The 13,229-nt window shown below is 46.2% G+C and overlaps 1 protein-coding gene across 1 annotated transcript in view; it reads right to left on the bottom strand.

The window, feature by feature from the left end:
* The window catches only part of GTF2F2 (general transcription factor IIF subunit 2), a 135,148-nt gene extending 126,246 nt beyond the window's left edge, over nucleotides 1–8,902 (bottom strand). The window contains exon 1 of the mRNA XM_052650098.1: nucleotides 8,699–8,902. Coding sequence (XP_052506058.1) covers nucleotides 8,699–8,764 — 66 coding nt within the window. The 5' untranslated portion in view covers nucleotides 8,765–8,902. The remainder of the gene's footprint in view (nucleotides 1–8,698) is intronic.
* Between the last annotated feature and the right edge of the window lie 4,327 nt (nucleotides 8,903–13,229).

Below are 13,229 nucleotides of genomic sequence, written 5' to 3'. Positions count from 1 at the left end.
CAACTCTTTGCAACCCCATGAATCGCAGCACACCAGGCCTCCCTGTCCATCACCAACTCCCGGAGTTCACTCAGACTCACGTCCATCGAGTCAGTGATGCCATCCAGCCATCTCATCCTCTGTCGTCCCCTTCTCCTCCTGCCCACAATCCCTCCCAGCATCACAGTCTTTTCCAATGAGTCAACTCTTCGCATGGGGTGGCCAAAGTACTGGAGTTTCAGCTTCAGCATCATTCCTTCCAAAGAAATCCCAGGACTGATCTCCTGTAGAATGGACTGGTTGGATCTCCTTGCAGTCCAAGGGACTCTCAAGAGTCTTCTCCAACACCACAGTTCAAAAGCATCAATTCTTCGGGGCTCAGCTTTCTTCACAGTCCAACTCTCACATCCATACATGACCACAGGAAAAACCGTAGCCTTGACTAGACGGACCTTTGTTGGCAAAATAATGTCTCTGCTTTTGAATATGCTATCTAGGTTGGTCATAACTTTCCTTCCAAGGAATAAGCATCTTTTAATTTCATGGCTGCAATCAGAGTGACCATATTAAAACAGAAGTCAGATGACACTGTTCTGTTCAAAGCCTTCCAATTTATTTAACAGACATCTACACAGTGCATACTACGTGCCAGATACTTTTCTAAGCACTTTAGAAATTTACCTCACTTGATCCTCATAACAACTTTATTATTATCCCATTTCACAGAGAAGCAAGTAAGGCATCAAAAAGTTATCATTTGTCCAAAGTCTCACAATCACTAGTGGTGAAGCCAGGATTCTAACCGAAGCAGTCGGGCTCCCCCATCACCATCCATGCCTCCTCTCTATGGCTACCAGCCTCCAATGGCATTCACGGTAAAAATCCTGTGATGTCTCAGATGATACAGTCCACTGAGATCCACGGCCTCACCTCCTACCACTTTCGCTCACTTGACTCTAATCACACAGATCTACCAACACTCCCAGCACCATCCCACCTGAGGGCCTTTGATTTGCTGTTACTTCTGTCTGGAACGTTCCTCCTCCAAATATGTGAAGGGCATTCCTGTAACTCCCTTCAGGTCTCTGCTGAAGGCCCACCTTATGGGTGAGGCCCTTTCCCACCTGATTGAAGCAGCATCCTCCGCTCCTTCCTGCAGCCTTCGCCCTGATCTATCTTTCTTTGGAGCTCTCAGCACTCGCTACGCACTTCTGTCTGCTGTGGTTCTCCCTCTCCACCAGAATGCAACCTGCACGAGGTGGGCGTTCCGTCTGTGTCGCTTGCTCTGCCACATCCCTAACAGAAGGACAGACCAGCACACGGCAGCAACAGCGTTATTATTTTAGTGACTGGACACTGGTAAAGAAACATTAGCTACTGTTAACGTAATGACAATGATGGTGTTATCAGAATAAATCCAGGCTATGGAATTACACTTTATAAATCTCATTGCATTCTCAAAGGGAAACCTTACTCCAGAGATCTACCTTAAAATAAGGGGGAGAAGGGGAAAACACCCATAGAGTGAAACCTTTTCCAGCCTGCCACTGTCCCCTTATTGCTGGTTCCCTGACAGGCTGCTAAGGTAAAGGGAAGACAAGAATATTTCAGAGCTCCTGCTGAGACCACAGTTCTTCAGTACATAACCAGGTCAGAAGACCCTGTGGTCAAACTGCCTGAGACCACAAACAAGACAACAGTTCTAAGTGAAGTAACTATGTATTATAAGATAAAATTAAGAATCATAGTCAGTACAATAATTGAATCTAATACAAGCAACTGGCCAACTTAAAGAAAAGATTATGTGCCTGAAATTAGTTGATAAAGTCTGGAACGCATACTGCATTGTCATCATTATTAAAATAAAACTGAAAGTCCCTAAGGTAAGCCTACTACCTTATTTAATTCAAAAGGTTGCCAAAATACTATACCCTTGTAACGAAAACTAGTAAAATACAATGATGATAGTATGTCAATCATATATAACTTTTTATACCACGAGATTATGGAAATAGGCTTCCCAAAAGCTCCAATGCATTAAGTTGGGAAGAGGCCTTCGCTGGTGGTCCAGTGGTTAGTTCACCTTGCAATGCAGGGGACACCAGTTCGATCCCTGGTCCAGGAAGATCCCACATGCCCCAGGGCAACGAAGCCAGCAACTGCAGCTACCAAAGGCCATCCACCCTAGAGCAGAGACTCTGGAACCAAAGAAGCCACTGCAATGAGAAGCCCGGGCACCACCACTAGGGAAATCCTGCACACAGCAGCGAAGGCCCAGCACGGCCAAAAATACATACACACATATTTAAAGGAAAAAAAGGAAGGCGAAGGAACAGATAATGGTGTATATGGTTCCAAGGCTCCAAAGTTTTTTTGGACAGCTGATATTTTTAATTAAAACATTACATTCTATCTTTAAGTAAAGTTGTATATTTAAGGTGTACAACATGGTTTTATATGCACATGAAACAATTAAGCCAGTCAAGCTAATTAACATATTACCTCTTCACATAATTACCTTTGTTTCTAGATGAGAACACCTGAATGCTATTCTGAGTAAATTTCCCCCAAACACTCCTGCCAACTTGTCACTTGTGAGATGGCTGTGTCGTTTCCACTGTCTCCACATTCACTAAAGAAATGCAGATGGAGGCAAGAGAACAGGTACAACAGGGGCTGTTTTCTCAGGTTTCCCAAGACCAGGGAGCGTGACAGCAAATGACTCACTGCAGCATTATTTTCTCAGAGAAATTCCCTTGACCTCTAGACCACGTCCCTTTGTTATTCACACTCACAAAACAGTATTTCTTTCTTCAGTGATCTTATCTATCTGTGTGAAACTGTTTTCATTAGGACCAGTATTGCCTGAGGTCTGTCTCAGGGAGCGCACTACAGACTCCAGTTTACAGAGTACGGACCCTGTCCTTTCTTGCTCACGTAACGCCCTCAGAGCCTAGAACAAATGACTGGTGATCACTGAAAGCTTGTGGAAGAAACCCATCTGCCCGCCCACTCACTCAAGCTACAGAGTGGTCAGGGCAACTGCGCCTTTGAAGCCAAGGGGCCAAGGTGGTATACACAGAGCTTACTCCCTAAGCCTGTTTGCCAGCTTTGCGTCATCTAGTATCTAGTTCCCCAACAACTAGCCTCCAAAGCCATGCTTCTCCCAGGGTACACAAGCAAATTAAGAGCGCTGTGTGGACACTGGCGTGGCACCCATTTCTTCTTTTAGGAATGGAGGCCTATCCCCCGAGCTGCTGGGAGTGTGGCCACAGACAGCCTGCAGTCCTTAGCTCTCTCTGGAAGTGCTTCCACTGAAGTGTTGACCACGATCACACACTCCTCCTGAGCCAAACCACCCTGTGCCCAATCCTGCATAAGTCTTTTTCCTTCCACAGGGGATGATCCCAACAGCACTGCGTAACAAACCCCTGCATGCTCATCACCTCAGAACTAGCTTCCCTGGGAATCCAACATGCATCAGGCAGCTTTTACTCACACGTTGTCCTGAAGGTCAATGTATTGAGCTGATAAGACCCAAGGCCATAAAAACAAATTCCCCACTCCCTCACTTCTGTTCTCCAGAGAGAAGTCTCATTAAAGAGACCCAAGGGGTTGGCGGGGGGCATGTGGTGAGGGGAAAGCACATTTCCTATTCCTGGCTTAAGCTTTGTAGCCACATAGACCTAAATCTGAATCACTGTTCCATGCATGGGCAGGATAATTAACACCCCTAAGCCTCAATTTTACCATCTGAAAAATATAGATAATTAGTACCTACTTCACAGGTTTGCTTTCTGAAATACTTGGCACATTGTAAGTTTCTTTTTCTCCTGCAAGGCTTTGGGGTATCACCCATTCCAGTTTCATCTCTCCCTGATAGATAGCTTTCACTCTGGCTGCCAATGTCCAACTGCTTATTTGTCCGTGAAAAAAGAAAAGCTAAGCTTGATGGCTTCTGAGGTGTTGAATGAAAGTGAAAGTCACTCAGTCGTATTCGACTCTTTGTGACCCCATGGACTATACAGTCCGTGTATACATGGTATACATGAACTATAGTCTCTGGAGAGACTGTATAGCCAGAATACTGGAGTGGGTAGCCTTTCCCTTCTCCAGTGGGTCTTTCCAACCCAGAGATCGAACCCAGGTCTCCAGCATTGCAGGCAGATTCTTTACCAGCTAAGCCACAAGGGAAGTCCAAGAATACTGGAGTGGGTAGCCTATCCCATCTGCAGCGGATCTTCCCGACCCAGGAATTGAACCAGGGTCTCCTGCATTGCAGACGGATTCTTTACCAACTGAGCTATTGAATGGAGGACCCAACATTCACAGGGGGTGATGTCCGTCACTTCGGTCCTGATTCTCTCCTCCAACAAACATCAATCAAAATGCTCACAGGAGGAAGGCTGGTGGGACCTGAAACACACCTTTTTGCTGGCCAGAAAGTTGTTGGATGAACCTACCACAATGCTTGTCAATACCTCCACCTGTCCGTTTCCTCCAAGAAAGATAGTTTCATCATCCAAGCTCTTATAGGCTATTCACTACTTACAAAAACCCCACCACTCCTAAAAATGCTGGGAGCTTTATCTCCTCTTCTTCCCCATCAGGTACCCTTACCCTCCAGCCAACCACAACTAGAGAAGATGACTTTTCCAGAAGTCTAAACGTCAGAAGTGAAACAACAGAACTATGCTAAAGTGTTCTTAAATATCACGTTTAGACCGTGATTTGGTGTACAGTGTGCAACAGCAGGCCTGTGACCGGCTGGCAACCTGACAGTGGCGAGGACTGAGTGAGCAACAGGAACTGGGTAACGCCCACTACCAGGGATGAGCTCCCCGACGGGGGAGACTGCAGTTGTTCATGTTTTTTTGAGCAGGCGATATCGTAAAGTTAAATTCAGTCACGTCTATTATCCATCAAAACTTATTTAGATCATTCTCTCGCAGATTTAAGGTATTCAGAACTCCAGAAATGGCCTTTGTCTTGCTGTATCTCACTGTTTGCTGACCCCAGGTTAGGCAAGGCACACGCGGGGAGGCTGGAGGAAGATGCGAGGCACTGCAGGGACCGCAGATGGCCTTTATCTGCAGCAGCAACGCGGACATGCTTTATTTTCTAATGGATGACAGAGCAGCAGCAACGACTGCCCGACTCAACTAGACTCACCTCGACTACAGGAGCTTTTCAGGTGGTGCTTATACAGACCACACCACGACGCACGTGCGCAGCGCCACAAATGATCCCAGCTGTAGGATGTGAGCGGAGTGGGGCAAGAGAGCCTGACCACCACCTGGGCCACTGCTCTCTCCCTACAGCATTTCACTGGTCAGAAGAGATACAGGTAGTGGACATTCTGGTACACGATCTTCCACTCTGTTTGCCTTTTCCTGAACACACTCATCAGCCCTGCCTGGAACTATCTCCCCCCTCAACTAATCAACTCCATAGGCTCTTCGTAAATGCCAGCTTCCCCATGAAGTCTTCCCTGATTCCACCCGGTAACTTTTTCACTGCCTAAAACTCTGAGAGAGCTTGTATGTATGACTCTTACTGTAGTTATCCTTTCCCTTGTCTAGCGATGAAATTAATAATGAACAAATTAATTATGAACAGAAATGGCCCATAAACTTGCAATACTCTAGGAGCTCACATATTTTGCAACAAATGATCCTCAAAGATCAGAGCTCAAAGCATGATTTATAATAAGAAATATGAACGTATACCAAAAAGATTTAAAATTGCATGCAGTTCTATTGAAATTCTAATTCGAACAGAAAAACTCTAATTTGAACTATCATTAGTAAGACTTCTTTTTAAAGTGATAAAATGTATTCAAATGGCCATATAAGAGAGAACACTAAAATTTCTTTAGTTTAGATTTGTAACTTTCTCTTACATCCTCATTTAGTCAGTCACCACATCCTGACAACTTTTGCTGAAAAAGTTTCCCTAACTCCTGAGACTTCACTATCAAATGTCTAGGATCCTATGATAATTTCCTAATTTTGACTCTGGTTATCTTCTCTTCAAGCTTCCCCCCTGCCCCACCCCGCTTAAAGAATCATTTGTATCCCTGCCTTACTCAAATCCCTCCAAGAGTCTCCTCATTTCCTATAGATTAGAGTTAAAACTGGAGAAGGCAATGGCACCCCACTCCAGTACTCTTGCCTGGAAAATCCCATGGACAGGGGAGCCTGGTAGGCTGCAGTCCATGGGGTCGCGAACAGTCAGACATGACTGAGCGACTTCACTTTCACTTTTCACTTTCATGCACTGGAGAAGGAAATGGCAACCCACTCCAGTGTTCTTGCCTGGAGAATCCCCAGGACGGGGGAGCCTGGTGGGCTGCCGTCTATGGGGTCACAAAGAGTCGGACACGACTGAAGTGACTTAGCAGCAGCAGCAGCAGTGCTAAAACATTCCCATTTCACAACATGATAATGTCAGTATATGGTCCCAATCCGCTACTCCAGGCATGATGTCCTCTTTGTTTTCCAGCCCACACCAAATTACTGTGCATTCTCACTCCTGCATTTCAGAACCACTCTCCATGGTATGCTACGGAGATACTATGGGCCCCCATCCAAACCTCTGTAAGGCAAACATTTATTGAGCATCTACTGCGCTCCAAGCACAAACACATCACCTCAAGCTCTCGCCATCTTTTCAAGCTCTTCCCATCTGCAAAGGAGATCTCCTCCCTAATGATATCTCTCCATCTAGCATGCAGGAGGAGAGAGATACTTGGTTACTCCATCATTTTAAATCACACTGATATCACTGTGATAAGTCAAATCAGCGCCAGAGATTAAGGCTAGGGTTGAAGAATAAGAGTTCATTCATTCATTCATGCATACATCACATTATCTGAGCTATTTACCTTATGCCAAACACAGTTCTGGGTGACAGGCAAGACGCCTACTCTCGCGAAATATGACTGTGCATGTGCTTTGAAGAATGTTAATACAGGTTCAACATGCTAGTGAATAATCATAAGGGCAGGAGCAGGGGACTACAGAAGATGAGATGGTTGGATGGCATCACCGACTCAATGGACATGAGTTTGAGTAAGCTCCGGGAATCGGTGATGGACAAAGAAGCCTGGTGTGCTGCAGTTCATGGGGTCACAGAGTCAGACACAATTGAGCGACTGAACTGAATCATAAGGGAGCTACATCAGAGAGGAAGACTAGAAGGGCCTCTCAGATTTAACTGATAAACACTCAGACATGTGATAAAAGCTTTCCAAAAATCTAACAAATAAAGGTCTCTATGTTTTACTTGAGTTTTCAAGACTATCATAATCACATTTTGAATATACACGTCTTATGAAAACTTCCTAAGAAACAACAGTCCCCAATTTGAAAAAGTAAGGGATAAATAGTGTACTCACTAAGTGAAGAAGTGAAGGTTGCTCAGTGTCTGACTCTTTGCGACTCCATGGACTGTATAGTCCATGGAATTCTCTAGGCCAGAATACTGGAGTGGGTAGCCTTTCCCTTCTCCAGGGGATCTTCCCAACCCAGGGATCGAACCTAGGTCTCCCACATTGCAAGTGGATTCCTTACCAGCTGAGCCACAAGGGAAGCTCAGTAAGTACTTACTAAGGGTTAATCAAAATGCTGCCTTTACAAAAAAAAAAAATTACCGACAGTTTCACCTGAGACACAGTCGAACTCTAAAAGAACACTCCAGTCCACGGTCTCTCCTTCCCTGAGTTCAGAGCACTCTCAGCTCTCCTGGGAACTCCATAAGAGCCGTCAACCTAAAAGAACATCTTACGAGTGAAAGTTAAGTCACTTAGTCCTGTCCAACTCTTTGGGACCCCATGGACTGTAACTTATCAGGCTCCTTCAAAAGGGATTTTCCAGGCAAGGATACTGAAGTGGGCTGCCATTCCCTTCTCCAGGGGATCTTCCCCACCCAGATATCGAACCTGGGTCTCCTGAATTGCAGGCAGATGCTTTACCATCTGAACCACCAGGGTACTCAGAGAACAGTTCTACTTTCTGGCTCAGAAAACTACCCAGAAAGCAAACGCTCAACTTTCTTATAGAGATTGATGACTGAAATCAGTTTCAGCAAGTGGAGATGAAGAAATTCTTCAGCCTGGGATGAAATGCTCAAACTGGGGGGCCATCAAGACAGGAGCCCAGAAAAACCAGGTCGTGGTTTAAGGAGATCCATTCCAGGCACGTTCAGACTCTTAGTTGGCTAAAACACACTGGGTGTCCCTGAACTAATGTCCTCGTCTGCAAACAAGCCTACCAACCAACCCTGCCTCTCAAGGTAAGCGAAGCTCTAAACGAGAGAGCCCTAATGAGCTTTAAAAGGTGCACAAAGTGGGACGGTCTCAAGTCACGTGTGTGTGTGTGTGTGTGTGCGTGTGTGTGCGCGCGCGTGTATGTTAGTTGCTCAGTCGTGTCCGACTCTTTATAACCCCATAGAATGCAGCCCACCAGGCCCCTCTGTCCATGGGGTTCTCCAGGCAAGAACACCGCAGTGGGTTGCCACTTCCTTCTCCCAAAGGAACTATAGAAAGAAAGTGAAGTCGCTCAGTCGTATCCGACCCTTTGAGACCCCATGGACTGTAGCCCACCAGGCTCCTCCGTCCATGGAATTTCCCAGGCAAGAGTACTGGAGTGGGTTGCCAGTTCCTTCTCCCCTCAAGTCACTTAAACTACTTTAAAAGCGGGAGCCACGCAAACCTCACCTTGACCAGCCACACTCCGGTGTTCTGTTTGGCGCCAGTCAGGTCGAGTTCTCCGCGCTCGGCCATGGGTCTGTCGCCGGCGGAGACCTGCGGACTTAGAGCAGCGGCCCCGGGAGCTGGTGACTGCGGGACGAGGGAGCGAAGCACACGGCGAACCCTGGCCGGAGGTTGACTGTGAAGAGCCCGCGGTCCAACTTCCGGGATGCCGGGAGCCCTGGGAAAGAACACACACGGCCGGCAGCGGGAACTGCGCCTGCGCACTGAGGCCGTCAGTACGGTGCGCTACTGAGGACAAACTTCATCGGCGGGCACCTTCTTGAGTGGGCGTGGCTACTTCCAGGGACTGTGTCTGAGTAATTAAAAACGAGGTTGGGATGGGCGCAAACATCAGCAGTACATATAAAGACCAGGTCAGAGTAACAGAAGAAAGTGTCAAAACAGAAAAACGGGGTTTAAAGAGACAAAGGCTGTCAGTGTATGTCCAATCCAGGCCAAGGACAGAAAGACAGCATTTGGAGGACAGGTAGGAGAAAGGAATAAAATGAATTAGCAGAGTGGTCTTCATTGAAAGGCTACCCTGAGCACCTTCAGTTAAACGAGTAGGGCGCACCCCTTTAAGACTCCAAAACCCAGAGCCCTTTGTTTTTTGTTTGTTTGCTATTGTTTTTAATTTATTTTTAATTGGAGTATAAGCGCTTTACAATGTTGTGTTAGTTTCTGCTCTAAGACAACATGAATCAGCTGTAAGTGTACATAAGTCCCCTCCGTCTTGAGCCCCCCTCCAACCTCACCTCTATCCCACCCCTCTAGGTTGTCAGAGAACCCCGACCTGAGCTCCCTGTGCGCTACAGCAACTACCCACGAGCTATTAATAGCTTTTTACACATGGTAGTGTATACATGTCAGTGGTACCCTGGCAGTTTGTCCCGCCCTCTCCTTTCCCGGCTGTGTCCGCAAGTTTGGAGCCGTTTCATGACGTCAATGACAATAGACATGTAACAGAAAACTCTGATTGTTCAACTCCCCTGCTTAAAGAGTCTCCCCTCTCTCTTCTTGCCTCTAGAATAAAATTCAATCCTCTCCACATAGGCCCTCACAGTTTAACCTCATCAAAGTGTGGTGTACTCAATGCAGCACACATCTAAGCCCATCTAACCCGTCAGACCTCCCGGAACATATCAGAATGCTCCTCAGTTATTCAGAGCCTCTGCACACTGGATTCCCTTTACTCAGATGCCCTATTCTTCCCGTACTGCCTTCTGATTGGCAGACACCTACTTAGGTTTCAAGATTAATGGAAATGTCTCTTCCTATGAGACCTTCTATCAACTCCCCCAGAGGAAGATAATTTTTTCTTCCCGTCACAGTGTGCGTTACTTAGCACGATGAGCTATAATGTACTCGTTTACATATTGCCTTTGCTTTCTAGACTATGCGCTCTTCCTAGGCAGAAATAGTGGGTTTTCTTGTTGTTTAATCAAAGCATCTGGGACAAAGCTGACACCACATCAGATTTCAGTAGGCTTTGGCTGAATGAACATTTGCATGAAAAGAAACAAACAGTAAGATATTGTAAGAATGGCAAGTGACGTATTGAATCCTGCATCAGAACCATACACAGAATTGAAGAAATGCCATGCCTATTCAGCCTAGGGCTAGGAAAAGCTGTCAGGGCTCTGAGATCAGCTGGGGAAACCTAACAGGAAAAACAGGAGATCAGGAACGTGTTGAAGAGGAAGATCACAGTCTTGTGTGTTCTTTAAGGCTCAAGAAATGGCCTTAAAAATATAAAAAGGACAAGTGGATAGAGAGAGCTGCTTTAAGCTTTAGTCAAATAGAAGGAATAAATTGGACTTCCCTGGTGGTGCAGTGGATATGAAACGAATCTGTTTGCCCATGCAAGGGGCCATAGGTTCGTTCCCTAGTCTGGGAAGATTCCACATGCTGCGGGACAGCTAAGCTTGTACGCCATAACTATGGAGCCTGTGCTCTAGAGCCCATGAGGCACAACTACTGAGCCTGCAAGCTGCAATTACTGAAGCTCTTGTGCCTAGAGCCTGTGCTCCGCAGCAAGAGATGCCACTGCAGTGAGAAGTCCATGAACCTCAACTAAGAGTAGTCCTGGCTCACTGCACCTAGAGAAAGCCCACATGCAGCAATGACTCAGCCCAACCAAAAATAATAAATATATAAATAAATAATTTTTTAAAAGAGTTTGACTCCTTTAAAAAATAAAAAAGAAGGAATAAATTGAAATATAAGACCATATGAGAAGAGAATTAACATAACCTAGATCACCCTAGTAATGAACTTCAGAGTAAAGGATTAGGACATTGGCTTTGATCTATGGCTAATTGGAAGTCTTAAAATGTGTGCGTGCGTGTTTACAGGGATCGGGTAGAACAATCATCCTCAGACATTGTTGAATAAGAACAGACTTCTCCTATTTGTCCTTTTCAAATTTCTTTCCAGCTTTAAGAGAATGCTAATGGGCCACGAGAGGAAAAGAGGATGGGGCTCCGTGAAACGGGTTCACAGATTTACTTTGGAGACCAACATGGGAACAGATCCTGCAGCCAGATCTGATCCAGCTTTATGTTCCTCCACCATGACCCTATACCCTTAACACGAGATTCTTGCACAGGTTCCTGGGATTGCCAGGCTCGTGCTCAGCCGCTCAGTTGTATCTGACTCTTAGCAACCCTTTGGGCTGTAGCTGCAAGGCTCCTCTGTCCATGGGGTTTTTCAGGCAAGAATACTGGGTTGCCATTTCCTCCTCCAGGGGATCTTCCTGACCCAGGGATTGAACCTGTGTGTCCTGCCTCTTCTGCACTGCAGACAGATTCTTTACTGCTGAGCCACCAGGGAAGTCCCTCCCTGGATTTCTGCTTGCAGTCAGTTAGGTATATCCAGTGCAGATATGTCAGGTATCTCTATTGCCATTCATGAGAGACACGGGCTCTCTCCCTGGGTCAGGAAGATGCTCTAGAGGAGGGCATCATGGCAACCCACTCCAGTATTCGTGCCTGGAGAACCCCATGGATAGAGGAGCCTGGCGGGCTACAGTCCATAGCGTCACAAACAGCTGGGACTGAAGTGACTTAGCATAGACCACACATTGGCAATCATGCCAGGGATCATTAGTATTCTCTTCACTACTGGAAATAGAGTCATTAGCATCTTTAAATCTAATGAGATTAGACAGCCAATTCCAGAAACCCAGAACCGATTCAGAAAACCCATCCTTAATATTCTGGTTCCCTAGGATCGCTCTCAGCACCAATCTCTCTATTAGTCAGGGTTCTCCAGAGAAGTACACAGCTAGCTAGCTAGCTAGCTAACTAGCTGGATGATAGGCATTTACTGTATAGGAATTAACACACATGGAGGCTGAAAGTGAAAGTTAAAGTCCCTCTTTGCCACTGTACAGTCCATGGAATTCTCCAGGCCAGAATACAGGAGTGAGTAGCTTTCCCCTTCTCCAGGGGATCTTCCCAACCCAGGGATTGAACCAGGGCCTCCTGCACTGCAGGCAGATTCTTTACCAACTGAGCTATCAGGGAAGCGCTATGGAGGCTGAGAAGTCCTAAAATCTGCAGTTGACAAGCTGAAGACCAGGAGAGCTGAAGGTATGCTTCTAGTCTGAGTTGAAAGGCCTGAGAGGCAGGAGAGATGCTGATGTAATTTCCAGGCCAAATCTAAGGCAGGAGATGATAAATGTCTCAGCTTGAAGACAGGCCGAGAGAGTGCATTCTCTCTTCCTGAACCTTTTCATCTAGTTTGCCTTCAACTGATTGGGTGAGGCTCACCTAGATAGAGGAGGACAATCTAATTTACTTAGTCTGTTGATTCAAATGTTAATTCATTCACAAATACCCTCAAAGGACACACCCAGAATGATGCTGGACCAAATATTTGGGCAACCTGAGGCCCAGTCACGTTGACACATAAAGTTAATCATCACAGACAGATACAGAGCTCAGCACCCAGAAAGAAACTGCAAAATTCTGTGTACAGAATTTCCCTGGTGACTCAGCAGTTAAGACACTTGCTTCTGCAGCAGCAAGGGTGCACTCCCTGACTGGGAAACTAAGATCCACATGCTATGCAGAGTGGCCCCCCCCTAAAAAAAAAACCACTCTACTTTCCCAGATGACTAACTAGTCAAGTTTTATTTAATCGCTGAAGGCACAAATGCAAGTCAAGGAGGGAAGGCTCGAGAACTCACTGTTGGCTGAAAATTTTTCAAGAAGACAATAGGGAATCCTCCATGTTTTATAAATTTCAGTTCAGTTCAGTTCAGTCGCTCAGTCGTGTCCGAGTCTTTGTGACCCCATGAATCGCAGCACGCCAGGCCTCCCTGTCCATCACCAACTCCCAGAGTTCACTCAGACTCACGTCCATCGAGTCCATGATGCCATCCAGCCATCTCATCCTTGGTCGTCCCCTTCTCCTCCTGCGCCCAGTCCCTCCCAGCATCAGAGTCTTTTCCAATGAGTCAACTCTTCGCATGAGGTGGCCAAAGTACTGG

Source organism: Budorcas taxicolor, chromosome 12 (genome assembly GCF_023091745.1).
Source record: "Budorcas taxicolor isolate Tak-1 chromosome 12, Takin1.1, whole genome shotgun sequence".
Classification (NCBI taxonomy): domain Eukaryota; kingdom Metazoa; phylum Chordata; class Mammalia; order Artiodactyla; family Bovidae; genus Budorcas; species Budorcas taxicolor.
The sequence above is the reverse complement of the archived record's forward strand: the minus strand, read 5'-3'. Positions and strand labels throughout refer to the sequence as shown.